At 52.7% G+C, this 19,950-nt stretch overlaps 1 protein-coding gene across 1 annotated transcript in view; it reads left to right on the top strand.

Moving 5' to 3' along the window:
• The first annotated feature begins 8,258 nt into the window (after positions 1–8,258).
• The window catches only part of ADRB2 (adrenoceptor beta 2), a 33,790-nt gene continuing 22,098 nt past the window's right edge, over positions 8,259–19,950 (top strand). Inside the window, exon 1 of the mRNA XM_065849289.2 lies at positions 8,259–9,691. Coding sequence (XP_065705361.1) covers positions 8,503–9,691 — 1,189 coding nt within the window. The 5' untranslated portion in view covers positions 8,259–8,502. The remainder of the gene's footprint in view (positions 9,692–19,950) is intronic.

Genomic DNA, 19,950 nt, shown 5'->3' with positions numbered 1-19,950 from the left:
GCTTCATGCATGCTGCTCCTGTTTGGCTGCACAGAAGAGGGTCCAGGACAGTCAATGACCTTTTGACAAGAGCCTTCACACCCTGACTCAGAGGGACCTGGCAGCAGCGGGGAGAAGAGCTCAGCACGATTTTCAGGGTAATAAGCGTCTCAACAGAGGAGCCAGGTGGGCTGCTAGAAACCCCATGTTTGGAACCACAGTGGCCTGGAGGGAGGGTGTCTGTTTCTAGAACTAGAAATGTAAGTGAAAAAACTCCTCCTGGGGACATCTAGTGACATGGAAGTCCCCATGGGCTCAAAGAGCTGGACACAGGTGTGACAGGAGTGCGGGCACAAAGGTTGGGCTCCTGCGGAGCTCCCCTGCTTTCTGTGCCGGCTGCCAGGGCTGGACCACTGCTGCAGCAGCATCGCCAGGGATGCGATCAGAAAAGTCATCGGGCATCATGCACAACCTTTTTTTTTGATGCAAAAACCTGAGCCTTTGATACTATTCTGGTGAATAGTACGTCTGTTCTCTGGGGAGCAATTCTGAAGGATACAGGGTTCTCAGATGTTGAGCCTGTGCCTCCATCGAAGAGGTTAATAGCTTGAGTGGGAGAGAAAACCCAGGCTTGCAGGTTTTCTATCGATTTAGCTGGTCGAACTTGCAATTATTATTATTTTTTTAATCGCAAGTATTCTGCCGTGAGCTGGCGGAAGAGGAGATTTTGAGTTTGCCAAGGCTAATTTTAGTAAGAGACAGCCTTACACCATTTCCCTCAAGGCTAGCTACATTAAAAAGAAATCAACCACAGATTAAAATCACCCAATTACCATACTCTAGCAAATAAAAACACTAGCCAGAGATGTAATCTCACGTGCTATTAAAATGCACTAACACACAAAAACACCATTCGCAGATACCATCTCCGAGATGAATGCCACACACAATAGCCCATCTAAAAGCGATTACTTACATTGTTTAAGGAGTTACAGTGTTTGCGCTGGCATTCCAGAGTGGGCTGGGGTGGGTAAAGAGTTTGGACACTCAAGAGACTTGGTGCCTTGTGCTTTCATGTGCTGCTCTCAATTTAGCCCGATTAATGAGCAGAAAATGAGGGCTCTTGGTGTATAGTAGGTGGGATATGTGATATGAACTGCAAATGTGCTGCAAATTTCTCCCAGGGCTAGAGGATGGGTTAAACAGGGTTCAGATCGCAAACGATGTGCGAGTGCACACTGAATTCTGCCCACCTTCTTCTCCTGTCCACACCACCTGCACATCGCAGAGCTCACCACACTTCTTGCTACAAGACAGGCCCCCTATGAGGCAAATTTGGTGATTGTAACTAGCAAAACAACTATTTTTCCATGTCCCGGAGATATTTGTGTATAGGAATCTCAGTGTGATCATTTTCCTCAAACGCACTAACTACTAAAGGATCTTCCTGTCCCCCAAATTTTGCATAACACAACTTCCACCTTTGTCTTAGGGTGTCGATTCACTTTCATGCTAATGGCAAAACTTCCACGACAATTCCCACCGCAAATTCCCAATCTTTATGTAAAGTAGGAAGACTGATGGCTACAGTTAAACTGAGACATTACAAAGAAATGAGACAAGCCTGGGCTTACCCTGAGCCACTTCAGAATTGTAATTTCCTTTTTCCAGCAAGGTATTTAGGGGAAGGGTGGGACTATTTTTTTTGTAACCACAGAGAAAAACAATATTTTTAGCACTACCTTGTGAAGTCTGCTCCAAAAGACCGGATAGACCTTAGTGGATGTTCTCTTCAGATGCCTGGAGGAATAAGGATTAATTAATTTGCCTCACTGAGGGAAAATAGCAAATTAAGGACACAATGATTGAAAAGGTCGATGTGATCTAGGAACTAAATGCCAAAGACTATAGTCTTTTCTCCTTGTGTGTATTGACACTCCGGGTCTGGAGCCAGCCATTCAAGTGCAAAGCGATTACCCGAAGGCTCAGAAGACCTCGTAGCTCTGCAGGGACAGCTTTTGAGCGATGCCCACAGGATGGCCAGGCACCTGCTGGCACTGTGGGCATGGTAGACCTGACCTACCATCCTCTAGCTAAGGTGTCAGAATATCCATCACTGGCTCTTCAAATCTGCCCAGGACCTTGGCACTGCTGAAGCCGTTCCTCCTGCACCACTCCTGCTGCTGTCGGTCCTCCTGGCCATGCACACAGTGTGGAGCTATCGTTAGAGCTCAGCCCCATCTCCACCTGGCCATCTTCTCCTTTTGCACATCTCAGCTCCCCAGGTGGCTCTGTCCTGCCAGGGACAGGGCACCCAGGCTCCGGCTGTTGGCTTGGCCCCAGCACATGTTGCTGTACCTGCTTTCAAACCATGCCAAAGGCCTTTCCCCCGATAGAAAAGGGAATTAACTAAATTAAAATCCCTGTGTTAACACCAGATAAAGAGCATGCACACAACACTCGCCATGGCCATGCCACTGGAGCAGTGCGTTAGCAAGTCCTCCTCCGGCCCTTCAACCATCCCTCAGATCTGAGGGAAAGCTCAGTCTGACCAGCAGCCACACAAGCTATTTTGGGTTTGATATGCAGCAGATTTGATAAGAAAGCTCTCAGGAAAAAGCAAATTTCCTCTTGGACTCAGTAGAACTGGGCACATATTCCGGCACACAGAGTTCCTTTTCCTACAAGCTCATGAAGTAGCCTTCTAAAATTAGGAATGAGAGGTGAAGCTCTGGCCCCACTGCAAGCAGGGACCTCCATCCCCAGGACCAGGATTCACCTCAGGGGTACAGCACATTGATGGTGGAGAGTTGAAGGTGGCAGAGGACCCTGTATGTTCTGTGGTGCTCCCCTGGTGTGCCTCCTATTCAGATGCCCCTTATTAATGTGAGTCAGAGGTTCACACTGACTCAGTGTAGGTGCCACACAATCTGCCGCCTGCCTGGTGATACTGAGGATTATCTGAGGAGCTCACAGCACCTTGCGAGAACAGAGGCACGAAAGGAGATGGAAGTAAGAAGCAAGGCACCTCAGTATAGCCACAACTCGGTGCATTTGTGTTTGATCAGGCTTGTCTGCCTCACATTATGAGTGTGCAATTCAGCACGGCTCCAGCCCAGGCTCCCATGAAATTATGGCTACCTTTATGTAGCCTCACCTGCCCTCTGCCCCAGGTGCCCATTGCACCTGACTGGTGTCTCCTCTGATCTGCTGGGTGGGGGAAATGGAGCAGAAGCCACCTTAGTGCAGCTGATGCCTGGAGGTGTTTTGCACTCCAAAAGCCTCCGCTGTGTGGCAAAGTCCCCTGCTGCAGCCTCACAGCGCGGTTTTGCACCATGTGGGAAACGAGATCCTGCGGAGCGGACAAGAAGAGCCTGTGGCAGCAGGGGCTCGGAGGTCACTGCCAGGGACACATTGAGAGGGAGGTGCAGGTTAGAGACGGTGATCTCCTCTGCTTGTGAAAACCATGTTCAATTATGGGAAAAACAGTTATGAGAAGAAAAAAAGTCTTGATAACAATCTTTTATCTCTAACTATTATTCTGATGCTCTCTTCTGTTTCCTCTGCTGCCCTCATGTTGTGTCATTTTGTAACCTGTATTCACCATCAGTATTGATTTACAGACAAGCAGTTCAGTATTTGGCCCAGAGACAATGAATCTCTGGTGCTCAGCTGTTCCAGCCAGTGTCATGTTCCACATCAAGTGCCTCAGTTATTTTCGCTGGAGTCATCGCTCATATTCAGCAGTTTAGCAGTTTCCTTTTTCCTTGATCTAAAAAGGAAAAAAAAAAGGACACTAACTGCTTCCCGACAAATGCCAGCACTTCAGAGGTTGATAACCATGATCTGCTGGATCTCTCCAGGATCTCCCCCTGGAGATGCACAGAGGGGAGCAGAGGATCCTGCCTGCCGTGGGGGAAGAGGATTGGTTTCTCTCCCTGCTCACTTTGCACCTCCGTGGCACACTCACATGGAGGGACAATACGGGGACAGGCACTTTTTAACAGTGGTGACACCTGTGGAAGCATCAGGGATGCTCCCGTGTCAGCTGGGTGCCCTTCACACCATCCTGCAGCCCCGGAGCGGAGCAGAACCCCTGCACTGCCCTGTCCCCTGCAGAGCAAAGGGTGAGCACAGTTTTTGGGGGGCTGGGGACGGCTGCCCCAGGGAAGAAGTGGCAGCATCTCCCCGTAGCAGGAGTGTTTCTGTCCCTTCTGCTATCCTCCCCGCTGCAGGTGAGTGCCAAAGGGAGCCCTGGGCTTCTCCTGACTGCTGGGGGCTCCTGGAGCAAGGAGACACCCCAAAGCTCCCACCAGGGTGTTCAGGGAGCTCCAAGAGAGAAATAAGCAAACAAAGATGAATGTTTTGTCACTCAAACCCTGGTTTCTAATTGCACTGTTGTTCCAAAAGAACATAACAGAGATTGCTGGGGAGCCATGAGTCACGGGTGGCTCCCCCTCATGGCTTGTAAAGCCACAGAGGAAGAGAAAGCAAGAGCCAGGAGGTTGCACTGCTGCTGCCATGGGGAACCTGCTGCAGGCTCCCTGAGCCCCGCCGAGCTGCTTTGAAACAGGAGAATGAAGAAGCCAAAAGCCACCAGAGAAAGGCATGGAGTGTGTCCCCATCCCTCTTCCCAGTGACCTGCCCCAGCACCGCCGCTGCTGGCAAAGCAAACGAAAGCAGCGGAGAGAAGGGGGAAAGCAGGATGCAGCCCCTCCGAGCAGGCACCGCCAGGTTGTCCGGAGGGTGCCCACCTGCTCACCTGCAGCAGGGACTGGTGATGCTCGGCAGCCGCAGAAGGAGGAATGATTCCCTGCTCTCTGCTCACGGCTTCTGCTGCTCTACAGCCACATACTGGACCAATACTATTGCTTATCGGTTCTCTGCAAGCAGAGGATTTTACAAATTCCTCTCCCACCAAATGCTGTGTTGAAGACTGTCACATCTGAGGGCTTGCCAAGGCCCTGATCTGGCCAGCTGTTTGATATCAGAGTGTTTCGTGCTTTCCAGCTTGTGATAAGCATCTTGGCAGGCAGGGCTAAGGCCAGCATCCCAGCTAGTCCTGAGGAAGGTCTTGCATGCCCGAAAGCCTGGCTGTTCCTTCCAATTATGTCAGTTGGGCTAATAAAAGTGATTACCTCTTTCTACCAATCCTGCCTTTCTCATTGATCCCACAGGCCGTTCTTCAAATGTCACCCAGCAAGGAGGGAGCACACATCCAATTATAAAAAGACAAAAGATTAGCGTGATGACAAAGCAGCGGGGTCAGTGGTGCAGATGTGCTGCATGAAACAAATGAGACGTGCCTGTGCTTGATACCCTCCAAATGCAAGGCAGCCAGGACGAGGAATTTTGGGGTGTGCTGGGGCTCTCCCCAGCACTTTAGGAAGTGTAAGAAGTGCAAACTTAACTGTCTTCCTAACCTCCCCGCTGAGGTTTGGGTTTGTATTTGTTTAAATAAGAAGCCTTGAACATGCTGGAAAGCTAATGGCTACTCAAAAGCACAGATGAAGGCTTGCAAACCTCAAAAGCAACTCAGACTTTGGGTGATGCAATTTATTTTTATGCGTGGCAAATTCCTGCCTATATTTTGGACCTGTAGTCACTGGTCCCACGTGGTGTGGGTCACAGCTGCATAGCCAAGGGCAGAAATCAGCTCAAGCCATGGGCCCACCCCAGCACACCCCACACAGGTGAACAAAGATTGCCAACACAAGCAAGAGCTGCAGAATCAAGGAAGAAAAATCAGCATTTCTCTGCTTCCTCCACCACACCCCATTAACCAAAGCAGAGGTTTAGGCTTCTATGAATATAGTACGACAAAGACAAAATATATAGGTGTAAGCCGAGCTGACTTCTGTACCCTAGGCCATGGAGACTTCCACAGTTGTGAAGCAGGCTCAGGAGAGGGATGTAGGACTGTTACCGGGATGTGCAGGACATACAGGGGCCTTTGATAAAGCACTTGTTATGAGGCAGAGAATTTAGCTTTGACTCTCCCAGAAAAATAGCATTTCCCACCAAGTCCCCAAATCTGCTTCTCCTCCTTTCAAGACTCAGTGTGCCATGCAAGGGGTGAGCATTTGTATATCTGTTAGGATAGGGGACCTCATGCTTTTTGGACGTTTTGATTTGGTGTCAGACTATTCCCAAATGTTAGCCTGACCCCCAGGAAAAGGAACAGCAAACGCGCTAGGTTATCCCCAGAAACTTATACTGTGCACTTAAGCTTTCGGATCAGCTCTTAAAAACGAAGGGAAAATAGGGAGCTGAGGACAATGCTTAGTTCCTAGACCTTCTGCTTTTCCTTCCCCCTTCTGCTCTGTTCTCCCACTGCTGCATCTCATCTGCATCTCTGTTTTTCCAGCAGTTTCTTGTTATGCTTCCCATGCGAGGTGAGCACCGCCAGCCCCCATGCAGAGAGGATGTGCGGGAGCCTGTGTGCATGGGAGCTGGGGAACAGATATTGGCACCCAGTACGTGGTAACTGAGCCTGCGGCTGCAAATGGGCCAGACCCTTGGCTGGTGTGAACTCCGTGGAGTGCTGCAGGCTCACACTGGCTGCTCACAGTTGTAGCTGCTGGTATGTGTGGGAAACCTACAGTCCCATTTATCTCACCTGGCAATTAGCTTAAGTCATTAGCACTGCACACGTGGCTCTTCCAAAATGCTTTCTGAAAGCTGCATGTGTGTGCAGTGGGAAGGGGAGCCCTGCAGTGCTTCTGTTCACGTCTCTGTATTTTTAAAAGCCCTGAGGTGTGCAGATGAGATGTGGAGTGTGGAAACAGTGCGGGGAAGCCACTTGTTAAAGAAGATCCCTGCCTGGACAGGAACCTCATACCGCTGAAACTGCCTTTCATCTGATTTCCTGATTCCAGCACCTCATTTGCCCCTCTGTTTTAAACCACAAAGCTTCCTCGCTGTACACCCGTCTCTTCTCTATAAATAGCTTGTTTAACTGTTAACGAAGGCAGGAGTCCCTCCGCTGCCTTTGCCGTGGAAGGGACACGGTGCAGCACCCAAGGAGACACTGAGCTGCAGCTACTTCTGGGGGTAAATCTGGGCAAAAGCAACTCTTCCTATTCTCCATTTCTGTGGCACAGGGCAGCTTTAGAACCACAGCATTCAGGCTTCACCGTCACCTCTGCAAGCCCCCTGAGGCCTGCAGGTAGCGTGATCTGTTTCTGTGGAAGAGCAGCATGAGACTGGACGGTATCAGTACAGAGCAATGGGTAGAAACAAAACACCAGCAGTGGCGTTGTCTCCTGTTAGGCTAAAAGGAAGTTTGCAGGATTCCTTAATCCTTATTTATCAAATTTATTTGCTTTGGAGGGAAATATTTGTGATAGTGTCTGGAGTTAACCACATTCCTGGCTGCAGTGTGGGGGACCACAGTGCACAGCACTCGCACAGCCCCCCTGCCCAGCCAGTGCTCCTGGGACAGCTGGGGGGTCTGTGCCCTTGAGCAGCTCCAGGATTTCTAGGGCTGGGCTGCAGCTCCAGCGCTTGGATGCACCCCTGCCCTGGCTGCCCGGGTGCTCACAGGGGTCCTGGGCTGCGGGTGAAGCCACAGCAATGGTGCCAGGCTGGGGGATGGCAGGGACAGAGACCCGGGTGACATCCTGGCACAAAGTGTCACCAGTGAGGATGGGGGCTCTGGGGAAAGCCAAACCCCAGTCCCCCCCAGGGACAAAGTCTCTGTGAGCGCCAGTGTCCTCAGGATTCTCCTGGTGCCATGTGTCCTGCAGACAGCCCGGCGTGGGGGGCACACAGGGTGTATGGGTGGGGTGGGATGTGGGGACACCCCAGAACAGGGAGTTCATGTGTGGTGTGGGGACACAGGTGGGGGAGGGGGTGCAGGGACACCCCTGAGGCGAGGAGTTCATGTGTGGCATTGCGGGGTGGAAGGCAGGGGGACATTGCAGGGCAGGCAGCACGTGGGGGTGCATGTAGCGTGGAGAGCACAGGGACACTGTAGGATGGGGAGCACGAGTGGGGGGGACGCGTGGACACAGCGCGGTGGGAGCACGCGTGGAGCAGGGGGACACCAAGGGGTGGGTAACGCGCGTGGGGCACGGGGACGCGACGGGGGCGCAGCACGCGCCGTCGGTGGGGAGCGCGCAGGGCGGGGACACGCGTGGGGCAGGCAGGGGGGTGTGGAGGGCTGCGAGGTGCGCGGGGGGCGCGGCGCGGGCTGCCATTGGCTGTGGCGGGCTGATGTCACGCCGGGTGTCGCTATAAGCTCCGCGGCGCCTAACGGGCTGGGAGTCGGGCGGGAGCGCGGCCGCCGCCTGGGACGGGTCGGAGCGGGACGAAGAGACCGGATACAGCGGGACGGAACGAAACGAGACGGAGCGGTGCGGAGCGGTCCCGTCCCAGGAGCGCACAGCGGGAGCGCCCCCGCGCCCAGCCCGCCCCGCATTTGCCGTCCCGTATGCGCGGCTCCCGGTGCAGCGCTGCCGCGGAGGATCCCTAGGCAAAGCCAAGCCCCCACCGCCTGCCCGGGGGGCTGCTGGGGGGGCCATGGAGCTGGCAGGCACCGAGCTGGCAGGCACCGAGCTGCCCGGTGGCAACGTCAGCGCCAACCAGAGCGCCGCCGACCCCACGCTGTCGCGGGAATTGTGGGTGGTGGGCATGGGGATCCTCATGTCGGTGATCGTGCTGGTCATCGTCTTCGGCAACGTGCTGGTGATCACTGCCATCGCCCGGTTCCAACGCCTGCAGACTGTCACCAACTACTTCATCAGCTCGCTGGCCTGTGCTGACCTGGTGATGGGCCTGGCTGTGGTGCCCTTTGGCGCCAGCCACATCATCATGGGGATGTGGAATTTTGGGAACTTCTGGTGTGAGTTCTGGACCTCCTTGGACGTGCTCTGTGTCACGGCTAGCATTGAGACCCTCTGCGTCATTGCCGTGGACCGGTACTTCGCCATCACCTCCCCTTTCAAGTACCAGAGCCTGCTGACCAAGAGCAAGGCACGCGTGGTCATCCTCGTGGTGTGGGTGGTCTCGGTCCTTACCTCCTTCCTGCCCATCCAAATGCACTGGTACCGGGCAGACAGTGACGAGGCCATCCTGTGCTACGAGAAGGACACATGTTGTGACTTCTTCACCAACCAAGCCTATGCCATTGCCTCCTCCATCATCTCCTTCTACCTGCCGCTCGTGGTCATGGTGTTTGTGTATGCCAGGGTCTTCCAGGTGGCCAAGAAGCAGTTGCAGAAGATAGAGAGGAGCGAGGGGAGGTTTCACATCCAGAACAAGGAGCAGGAGCAGAAAGGGGGAGCTGGGCACCGCCGTATCTCCAAGTTCTTCTTGAGGGAGCAGAAAGCCCTCAAGACCCTGGGCATCATCATGGGCACCTTCACTCTGTGCTGGCTGCCCTTCTTCATCGTCAACATCGTGCACGTCATCCAGGACGACATCATACCCAAGTACGTGTTCATCCTCTTGAACTGGCTGGGCTATGTCAACTCTGGCTTCAACCCTTTGATCTACTGCCGGAGCCCGGACTTCAGGTACGCCTTCCAGGAGCTCCTGTGCCTCCGCAGGTCCGCCCCGAAGATGTATGTCAACGGCTACTCAAACAGCAACGGCAGGAGTGAGTACAACGAGGAGGACAACGGCTACCCCCTGGCATCGGATAAAACCTGCGAGTTGCTCTGCGAAGAGGGTTCCTTCCCTCATGCCGAGGACTTTTCGCACTGCAAAGGTACTGTGCCTAGCGGGTAGCTTCGAGACGCGACGGGCTCTGCCGTGCCACACGTCGGTTATAAAGTGGAGCCTTTCTCTCCAAGGAAAACACCCCCCCCCCCGTTAATAATAATAATGATCCTTTCCTAGGGCGCGCCTAAAATCTAATGGCTGCAAGAAACCCAAACCTCAGCAAACCTTCGGTAAACAGGCGGGGGGTTAGCCCGGGCAGGGTCGGGGGGGTTTCTCGCAGTCTGCCTGTTTAGGGGCACAACCGTGAGTATCTTGAGGAGGGGTGGGGAGAAATTTAAAGCTGTGCAGAAAGCTCGTCCCCGGAGGAAATTCCTGCCCGTGGCCGGTGCTTCACTACCTCATGACCTTACTGTTCGCAGCCGGGAGTGGCTGCGGGAGCGGGCTCGGGGCTGCACCGGGGGCAGCGCTGCCTGCGGAGCCGGGCGTCCCGCGGGGTCTTTTCGCTTCCCTTCTCACACCCGAGCTGGTGGCCGTGGGACCCCAGCCAGGAGGGCAACCTCAAGCAGTGGTGCCAGTGCTGTCCCCACCAGGGGACTGTGGGGAGGTGGCACCCTGCGCCAAAATCCATGGGGCTCAAGGTATGCCAGGAGCAGGTCTGAGCGCGGCTCAGTAGGGCTGTGTCGGCTATTGCCGTCAGTGGGACAGTTTAAACAACGCCCAGAGACAACGAATGCTTTTTTTTTGCCGAGTGGTATAGGACTTTCTGCTGAAATAATAATAGAAATAAACGGACTATTTGCCCAGAATGTGAGACTGTGACTGTGGGACTCAGGAATGTGGTACTGAGAAGTTGGGTGAAATGCTGCTACAAGCACAGACCATCCTTTTGTTGAGGCTCCAACCAAAGTTTTTAAATTGCCCGGTTTGTTTAACTTGGTCTCAAATGACAGCGAGCCCGAGGAGGTGGGAAGAGAGGAGGTGTTTTTGTTTTCTGTGGCGGACTGCAGCACAGCTCTGGCCGCGGGACGGCTGGAGGCTGCTGGGTTGGTTTGTTGAAGGTTTTTTCCCCTTGCAGCAGGCTTTGCATTTTGTTCCCGGCTTGCGAGAGTTGGCGGCGGGTGCGCAGGGCTGTCAGGGACGCGCAGACACGGGCGGGCAGGTGTGGGCTGCGGGACACCCCGGGACGGGGACAGGGGTGGCACTGCTGCCGAGGGCTGGCTCTGAAAGTCCCTAGCTGGAGGGAAGCAATGGGGGTGGAAATGGAGTCGCCCTCCTCGCCCCCCCAATGCTTTCACCCGCTGTTGCTGTGTGAAAGGCTGGACTCGAGGTTTGCAAGTGCGAGGTGTTTTCAGAAACATTCGGGAGAGGTGGAGGGGAATGGTGCTCACGGGACCTCTCGGCGCTCCGTGGGGCCGTGGTGTCCGGCGGGGGGATGCTCGGGCACCGCGGCTGTGCGGGCTTTTCTCCCCTCCACGCATTTCCACGCACTTGTCCCGCACTCCAGGGGTTTTGCTTGCGCTGCTGGTGGGGCCGTGCTGCGATCAGTGCGTGGTGTCTGGGCGTCGCTGGGTCCCCGGCAGAGCTTTGCAGATGCAGTGGTATGAGTCCCTTGGGGCTGGTACCCCCGCTGCAGGCGGCGAAGGGAGTTTGAGATAGCACTGCAAGAAAGCAGCGTGTACCGTCCCGGGCAGTTTGGAGGCTGGGATGGACAAGGGTTTCTGGCTACCGACATCTCTTTGCAGTCCCTGTGTAGCCTCGGATCTCCTGGCTGCTCTGAGAAGAACTTGTCCCAAGCACTGGTACCATAAGGGGCAGCCCCAGGGAGCGATGGAGGGGCTGTGAGAGAGGGGGGTTTGCTGCTGATCTCTGCTGCAGCTGCTGAAAGGTGCAGGGCAGCGACAAACCTGTCTTGGAGCCCTCACACCCCCCCCACCTCTAGAAACTCCTAGTGCTCCCTGCTTTCTTTCCCAAAGCAGTCCTGATCCTGCTTGGAAAGGGGGCTGAGAAGGTGGAACCCCTGTAAGAGCCCTGTTGCCCGCTAGCCCTGTGATGGGTGCTACCTCAGCTCCACTCGCTGCCTTTCCAGCAGAATGTACCTGAGAGCCTCCCCTCCTGCCTCTCACTGTCGGCTTCACTGCCTGCACCTGTCTGTACCCTCACCTGCTGCCTCGGTGGGGTTGTCAGCAGTGCCCGAGGTGCTTTGTGCATGAGCCATTTGGGCAGAGCAGGGTGTGATGGCATGGTGTGGCGGGTGAGGCCCCAGGTCAGCAAAAACATTTGCTCCTCAGATAAACATTAACAAGCTGTCCCAGCAAGGGGAGACCCAGCGTGGGACCAGGACTTGCAGTCAGGTGCTGTTTGCTTCACACTGCACAAGGATTGAAATGCCAGGGGCTGGCGTGCTGTGCAGTGGGTGCTGTACACACGCTTGGGCTCAAGGTGAGTGCTGGCCATGTATTATTTAGCACTCAAGGGGAAGTGAAAATTAACCTCCTGATTTTAGCAATCAGTATCTCCAGTGTCTAATCTCCTGTGTTTTTCACGTTGCCAGGTGCTTGCTGTATTTTGCAATGCCCAGCGGCAGCTCAGGTTAGCGGGTGGCAAGGGCACAGAGGGAGGACGTGTCCCACAGCGATAGCTCCTGACAGGGGACCAGGGCCAGCAAGATCAGCAGCCAAACTCCAACCGGCTTTGGGACAGGAGCCTGGGGCACAAAGGAATCCAGTGTCCACGTTGCAGTTGCTGTCTGTATGTTTTCAGTGATTAATTATTTGCATTTCAGTAGCACATGTTGTGCACCAGGACTTTGTTGTCTAAATAATCGGTCTGTTCGTTTGGCAGTGTTCATGCTTAAGATGTTGTGGCTGTGCAGAGCCAAAGCTGATATATGAGGAAGTGCCTAATTGCAGAATCACCACAGTATCCAGAGCACTTGGATGTGGAAGGGACAGGGGACACTGGACTGTTTGCACTGGGCAGTTGCCCTCGGTACTCCAGGGCTCAGCTACAGCATTGGGAAACCTCAGGCTCGCAGTGGATTCTGAGTGGTGAAGAACTGATTTCTTTCCTCTAAGGCAACATTAGTAAAACTTGTGAAATATGAACCCTGTGGTTCTGGGGGCAGGTGGAATTGAAAAAGAGAAACATTGGTGAAGAAAATACTGTGGCACCGCTGGAGCCAAACCAACAAACCTTTCCCATTTCATGGTTGAAAAAGAAAAGCTGTGTAAATGAACCCTTTGGCCTGTTAAAATATTTTATAATAAAAATAGAATTTTATAGATACATGCTAGGCATTGAAAAAAATAGAGCATTGAAGTCAGGACACTAGTTGCTTAAATTGATTTTAGGGTTCTTGGGATTTTACACTAGCAGGGAGTTAGCTCACTTTAAATGCATCTGATAAATCACAGCGGTGTCTTCATTTGAGGAAAATCTTTGTGACAAAACACCAAATTGTTACTGCAAACAGAGCAGGCTGCCTCTGTGCTGCTGGTTTGTTCCTTACGCCATTGTCACAGAGGTGGAGGGAGCACGGGTGGGATACCTGGCAGTGTGTTCAGCTAACTGGAGCTTTGCAGGACATTTGCTGCTTTTGGCCACTTTGGCCAGACAGATTGTTGTTGTTTTTAAAGTCTTAGTCAAGATGAGCATCACGAACGCGGATTTTGTGTTGTTACAAAATACCACCCTTGCCGTAAGTCAGGCTTGTGACTCAGGCAGCTGTACTTTCCACATCAGGGGCTGTCTTTGCTTTGTCCTCCAAAACAGGCAGAGTACCGAGAGCTGCTGAGTTATGTCAGTCCTTTGCCTCTTGGGAGCATTCCTGGAGAGCTTTTGCTTTCTGGGAAGCCAGGCCTTGAAATACAACCGGCGGCTTGCTCCAGCACCAGGGAAGTGTGGAAGTGCAAGGGGGGCTGGTGGAGGGAGGGTCTGGGAGCAGATCCCCCCAGACTGGGACTCAAGCGCCTCTTGAGGATCCCAAAGCACTTTGTATGCCAAATTGTTGAGCAGTTCCTAATGCATAGCATTGCCTGTCAGTGCGTATCGTGTTGCCGTGGGGTGTTGGGGTGGCCATGAGGAGCTTGGCTGCGGCTGTGGAGCCGAATCTACAGCTGGTGGCCCCCCCTGTGGTTCAGGTGAAGGTGGGACCCCAGCCTAAGGGTGCTGCCAAGGCAGTGGGTACAGCAGAGAGGGAATGAAGAGACTTAAGTTCCCAAATGTGCCCAAAAGTTTGAGAACAGGCCAGGGATTAGTAGTGTAGCAAGGAGAGCCCGGCTGCTGGAGAGGGAACGGGAGTGTGAGCAGGGTCTCCCATGTCACAGCCACCAGGCTTCTCAAAGGGCTTATTTCTGTATTTATTTACTATAAGGGATATGTTTTGCCTGTGGGGGGGAGGGTATTGATGAGGCTGGTTAGGAGTACACAGCAAGCTGCGATCTCTTGCCCTTCTGGTATTACAGTGCTCCTGCTGCCAGGAGTCTCAAATACCCGCGCTGCATAAGGGAAGGGCTTTTGTCCTCCTCTCTTTGCCAGCGCTCTGCCTCTGGGAGTTTGTTTTCATTGGTGTGATGAATCCCAAGGAGATGCGTTTATGAGCATGTTCATTCCTCTGGCAGGAGGGAGAATGGCCCGTCTTGCATGTTCCCTTCTCTGTTCTCCGTCAGCAGACAGAAAGTGCCATCCTTCTAAAAGCAGAAGGGAAGCAAAGATTTCCTGAGTGACCGTGTCAGCGCCTGCCTGTGTCCCTGGGCAATGGGGATGGAAAGGAGTCAGGGAAGGTCTCTGCTGGGCTGATCACTGGTGTCACCCCAGTCTTCCCCCTCCTCAGCTGCCTCTGCAGAAGTATCCAGCCCCGGTGAAGCACGAGTCCATGGGGCTGGATGGGATCCACCCAGGGGTTCTGAGGGAGCTGGTGGGGGTGCTCACCAAGCCGCTTTCAATTATTTGTCAGCAGTCTTGGCTAATCAAGGAGATCCCAGTTGACTGGAAGTTGGCAAATGCGACACCCAAATACAAGAAGGGCTGGAAGGAGGATCTGGGGAATTACAGACCTGTCAGTCTGACCTTGGTGCTGGGAAGGTCATGGCACAGATCATCCTGAGGAACATCACACGGCACATACAAAACAACCGAGTGGTCAAGTGCAGTCAGCATGGGATTATGAAAGACAGTCCTGCTTGACCAACCTGATCTCCTTCTATGACAAGGTGACCTGCTTAGTGGATGAGGGGAAAGCTGTGGATGTTGCATATCTGGACTTTAGTAAAACCTTTGACACTATCCCCTGGCATTCTCCTGGAGAAGCTGCAGCTCATGGCTTGGATGAGTGTACTCTTCGATGGATTAAGAACTGGCTGGAGGGCCAGGCCCAAAGAGTTGTGGTGAATGGAGCCAAATCCAGTTGGCAGCCGGTCATGAGTGGTGTCCCCAGGGCTCAGTATTGGGGCCAGTTCTGTAATCTCTTTATCAATGATCTGGATGAGGGGATCGAGTGCACCCTCAGTAAGTTTGCAGATGACACCAAGTTGGGTGGGAGTGTTGATCTGCTGGAGGGTAGGATGGCCATACAGAGGGATCTGGACTGACTGGATTGATGGGCCAAGGCCAGCTGTATGAGGTTCCACAAGGCCAAGTGAAGGGTCCTGCACTTGGGTCACGACAATCCCATGCAATGCTGCAGGCTCGGGAAAGAGTGGCTGGAAAGCTGCCTGGTGGAAGAGGATCTGGGGGTGTTGGTGACAGCAGCTGAACATGAGCCAGTGTGTGCCCAGGTGGCCAAAAAGGCCACCAGCATCCTGGTGTGCATCAAGAACAGTGTGGGCAGCAGAACCAGCACAGTGATCATTCATTCCCCTTATACTTTGCACTGGTGAGGATCCACCTCGAACCCTCTGTTCAGTTTTGCACCCCTCACTTCAGGAAAGCCTTGAGGTGCTGGAATGAGTTCAGAGAAGGGAACGGAGCTGGTGAGGGGCTGGAGCACAAGTGTGATAGGAGCGGCTGAGGGACCTGGGGGGTTCAGCTGGAGAACAGGAGCTGAGGGGAGACCTTCTGATCTCTGAACTGCCTGAAAGGAGCTTGGAGCATGGAGGGGGTTGGTCTCTTCTCCCAAGTAGCAAGCAATACAATGAGAAAAAATGGCCCAAGTTGTACCAGGGGAAGTTTAGACTGGAGATTAGGAAAAAATTCTTCACTGAAAGGTTTGTTGGGCATTGCAACAAGCTGCCCAGGGAAGTGGCTGAGTCCCTGTTTCTGGAGTTGTTCAAGAAAAGCCACATAGATGAGGTTCTTAGGGACATGGTTTAGTGACAGCATTAGGTTAGACTCAATGATCTTGAGGGTCTCTTCCAACCAACATGATTCTGTGATTCCATACCTCATACCTTGGCTGACCCCCATCTTTTGCTAACCTGTAAGCGCAGTATTGGTGCCTGTACTTCAGGTTTGCAATGTGCGTGGTACCCAGGGTTGTTCTTCCAGTCCAGATGAGCAAGGGCTGTTTTGAAAAGCCACGCTGGGCTTGAATGTTGTTCTCAGCAGAAAGGTGGTGTGACCCCAGGCTCCTGAGCCCAGTGTTCGGCAAGGACTGAGGTCCTTTACATAACTGTTTTTGCACTTGTGCTTGGTTTCTCAGGTCTATGAGTAGGACCACAGCCACTCTTGGGCATCTCCTCTCAATGCAACAAAGTCTTTCAATGTGATAGCTTGTCTCTTTTGAGGCGTGAGCCCAGCAGCCTGGACACTTCTTCCCTTTGTTATTCTTCTATTTATTTTTTTTCTGGAACTGTTTTGAAAGTGAGCGTTAGTCCTAACCTTTCTTCCTGGGGGCAAAGAGAACATTTTGCAATGAGCACACATCCCAGGCTGCGAGGACACTGTCACTTGGCAGCTGGGTAGCTACAGTGTCTTGTCAGAGACATTCCTGTGGGGTGACCAGCTGCACGGGGCACCCGTGGGAGCCCGTAGGTGCTTTTTATCATATTACAGAGTCGGGCAACAAATATTTCACCCAGCGCTGCCTCTTGAGGGATGCACTGGAGCTGTTCCTCAGGGCACAGGCAGATGCTGTGGCACAACTGCTGCCTCTTGCACCCTCGGCCAAAGGACGGAGGCTCGTGTTTGCCACAGAACAAAGTGCGGCCAGCTTGGTCAGGAGCACAGATGCTCCCCTGGGGTCTTGGTGACACAGCCTGGGTCTGGACAGAACAGTGCACTCGTGAAACTGGACTTTACACAGAACTTAGAAGGAGGTTATCGCTCCTGCTAAGTGTTGTAAGAGCAGGATACAACCCTGATTCCCCTAGGTTTGGCAGTGGGTGTCTGCTGGAATCGCTGTGTGTAAGGGTGATGAATCAAGCAGAGTGTTTCAGGAGCATTGAGCCTCTACAAATGTTGTTCTTAATGAAAAAAAAGTGGATTTGCTGCTTCTGCACGCATGCAATTTCAGGTTTTCTCCTGTTTCCTCACTCTCCCAATGGCAGAAGCATACAACTGAATTTTGGTGCAATATTGCCAGTGCCAGCGAGAGTGGATTGGGAAATATTTATTTGTTTACTATCCTTGGTAAGGTCATTTTTGCACAGTGTATATATATTTAGATATATGTATATGCATGTATATATATTTCCGTTATTTATATAGACTGGTATATAGTTCTGTGTATAAACAAGGAAATGTAACGATGTTTTGTTGTACTGGGTAGAGACATAGATGAAGATCTGTATGTTCAAAAGTTCAAGTATTTATTGCAGGTCCTATTGATTGACATTGTGTTTAAATAAAGAGTATTTATGGTATGCTTGCAGTCAAGTGTCAAAGCTGTTTTGGTGGCTGTATTTCCCCCATACTCTCCAAGACTCTTGTAGTGAATCCTTCAGGGCTCATTAAAAAGAAACAGCACCTGAACAGCCTGGTGCTGGCGGGGAGGCACACGCAGCTTCCTCAAACAGATGAGCACTTCATTAATTAATCCAGCGCTTTGAACCCTGGAACCGGTGAGGAAACTGCAACTGCCCAGCACCTCGCTGTAAAAAGGTGTCTCTGCTTTTCACCTCTTACGTTGTCAGGGTTTACAGACAAAGTGGTTTTTAACAATCCACCTGGTTTTCTGTCTGTTTAGACTTGAAACAGCGGTGGGACCACTGGTGCTGGTCACCAGTACCAGCGTCCCCTTGGGCTGGGAAGCAACACGGATGTCCAGTGCAGAGATGGTTGGGATGGGAAATATGGAACACTGCAAAATGTGTGCAGGGCTGGTCTGTAAAGCCGGTGCTGCCTCCGCTCTGAACTGCCCTGCAGAACGGGGGTGACAGGAGCACAGTGCAGTATGGCACTGCTGTCTGTCCCAGGCTGCTTTTATCTCCTAATTAGGATTGGAAGTGCTTCTGGGGGGGTGTCTTTGGAAAAGTACTGTAGTCTCCTGGCCTGTTCTCTGTTACCTGTGGCCCAGCCCTGTTGTCCTGGTGCTCTTATTGCTTCAGGTGGGGGTGAAGAAAGAGTATGGTTAATGCAAAGTAGGATCCCAGCCCAGCATGTTGCAATGACGGGTAGTTCACGTTCTTTATGCCACTTGAGACCACGATGAAAGTCTTGGCAGCAGAGGCCGGTGTGTGTGCCCTGCACATTTCAAAACTTTTGCTTTCCAGAAACAACAGTGGGGAGTAGTTGTGGAGCTTGGGTAGGGAGGGATTACACCAGGCACTTCTGAACACAGCAGATGCCCAAGTTCTAATATTTTATGGGTTTGTATCTTTGTGCTTTCAAGGGATAGAGACCCCCAGCTAGAAATTCAAGCTGTTGCTGACTGTGAGAGTCCTGAAGAAGGAATCAGTCAGACCTTCAGCATCTGTGGGGGAAGACTCAGCTGCCATCCAGCTCCCCCCACCCCGATTTAAAACAGACATTCAGACTGGAGGACATTTCACATCCCATCATAGGAAGGTGCTTGGTCCTAAGAGACGCTTAGAGCCCAGCCTCTGCTTCCCAGCGCGTTGGGTGGTTGCTGCCAGCAGCCCCTCCTGGCCCTGGTCCTCCAGTGGTGCCAAAGGAAAGGCGTTAGGAAACCGCAGCAGCCGCTGCCAGGGCCACCTGCCGTCCCGCAGACGTGACTTCATCGCAGGCGTGGGCAACAGGAGCAACGGCGAGAGGACCTCTCACCAGCCCCAGATGCGGTCTGAACGCAGCTCCTCACTCCTGCCACCTCCTCGGTGGCTCGGAGGGCTCCAGATTCCACTGCTGAGCTCTGCAGCCTCAGCCCAGTCCTGAGAAATGCATAAACAGCAAGCGGCCTCTGGGAAGACCCTGCCAAGTCCTTTCTCCCTCATGTAAATATTTTTTCCTCTTAAGTGTACACGAGTGTGAAAAATCCCTCCTTAATCTCTTCTTTCTCTCTGGCTGAAGGAAATGCTTGTTCGTCCCTGGGTGGGGACTGCCCTCATCTTGCTATCTTGCAGCCATCAGTCCAAGCAAGAACGACACTGCCAAAACATTGCTTGTCGCTCCCAAAGCCACACTGCTCCTGCTTCCCAAGCCCACTGGCATCAGAAGAAATGGTGCCTATGACGGTGGTGTCAGGCTGTCACCGTTCCTAGTGGCTGTTGGATGGAGAGTGTGGACAGTAAATTGGTCAGGCAGCCTTGAAGAAGCCTTTAAAACCAGTGCAAAATATCCACGGGGTTGCAGGGTCCCTTCTCCAAAGTCTGAAGAGCCCGTCCTGTTTTATTGGCCTCATGTCTGGAAATGAGTGGCAGTTTTTCCCTGGGAAAACCTGAAGCAGAAGCTGATATTCTAATACGCACTTAGCAGAGTAAGGAAGCTGGTCTGTGTGTAGCAGAGGTGGTGGAAGCCCCGATATATCGATGTGGAGGTGCTGCCTAAATACCCCTCCACTGGGGAATCTCTTCTCACTGTTCAGATGGTTTCTTAGTCTCCATTCACCTCACCTGGCTGTTCTGCTTGGGGATGGGTGGGATCAGGCGCAGGCTGGCACCCCCCTCTCCCAGCCCTCTGCCCAGGACCTCAGCTGACCTCTATGTCTCACCAAAATAGGAAGATGTTGCTTTTGGTGGTTTCAGAGAGGAAATGAGTGAGCACGCAGCCAGCCTCGCACAAGAGAACGATGCTGAGATAAGCTTTGACTGTAGGTCTTTTGTGATACCTCATTCTAACACAGATTATTACTGTGATACTGTGAGTCTGGCTGAGCATGGGACAAGTTAGTCTCAGAGCTGGAGTGAAGAGCTGCTGAATGCGAAGGACTATACAAACAGCTTTGTAGCTAAAGAAAAGCATAAAGAAACAATT

Source organism: Patagioenas fasciata, chromosome 14 (genome assembly GCF_037038585.1).
Source record: "Patagioenas fasciata isolate bPatFas1 chromosome 14, bPatFas1.hap1, whole genome shotgun sequence".
NCBI lineage: Eukaryota > Metazoa > Chordata > Aves > Columbiformes > Columbidae > Patagioenas > Patagioenas fasciata.
Note: the sequence above shows the minus strand (reverse complement) of the source record. Positions and strands in the feature narration are given on the sequence as shown.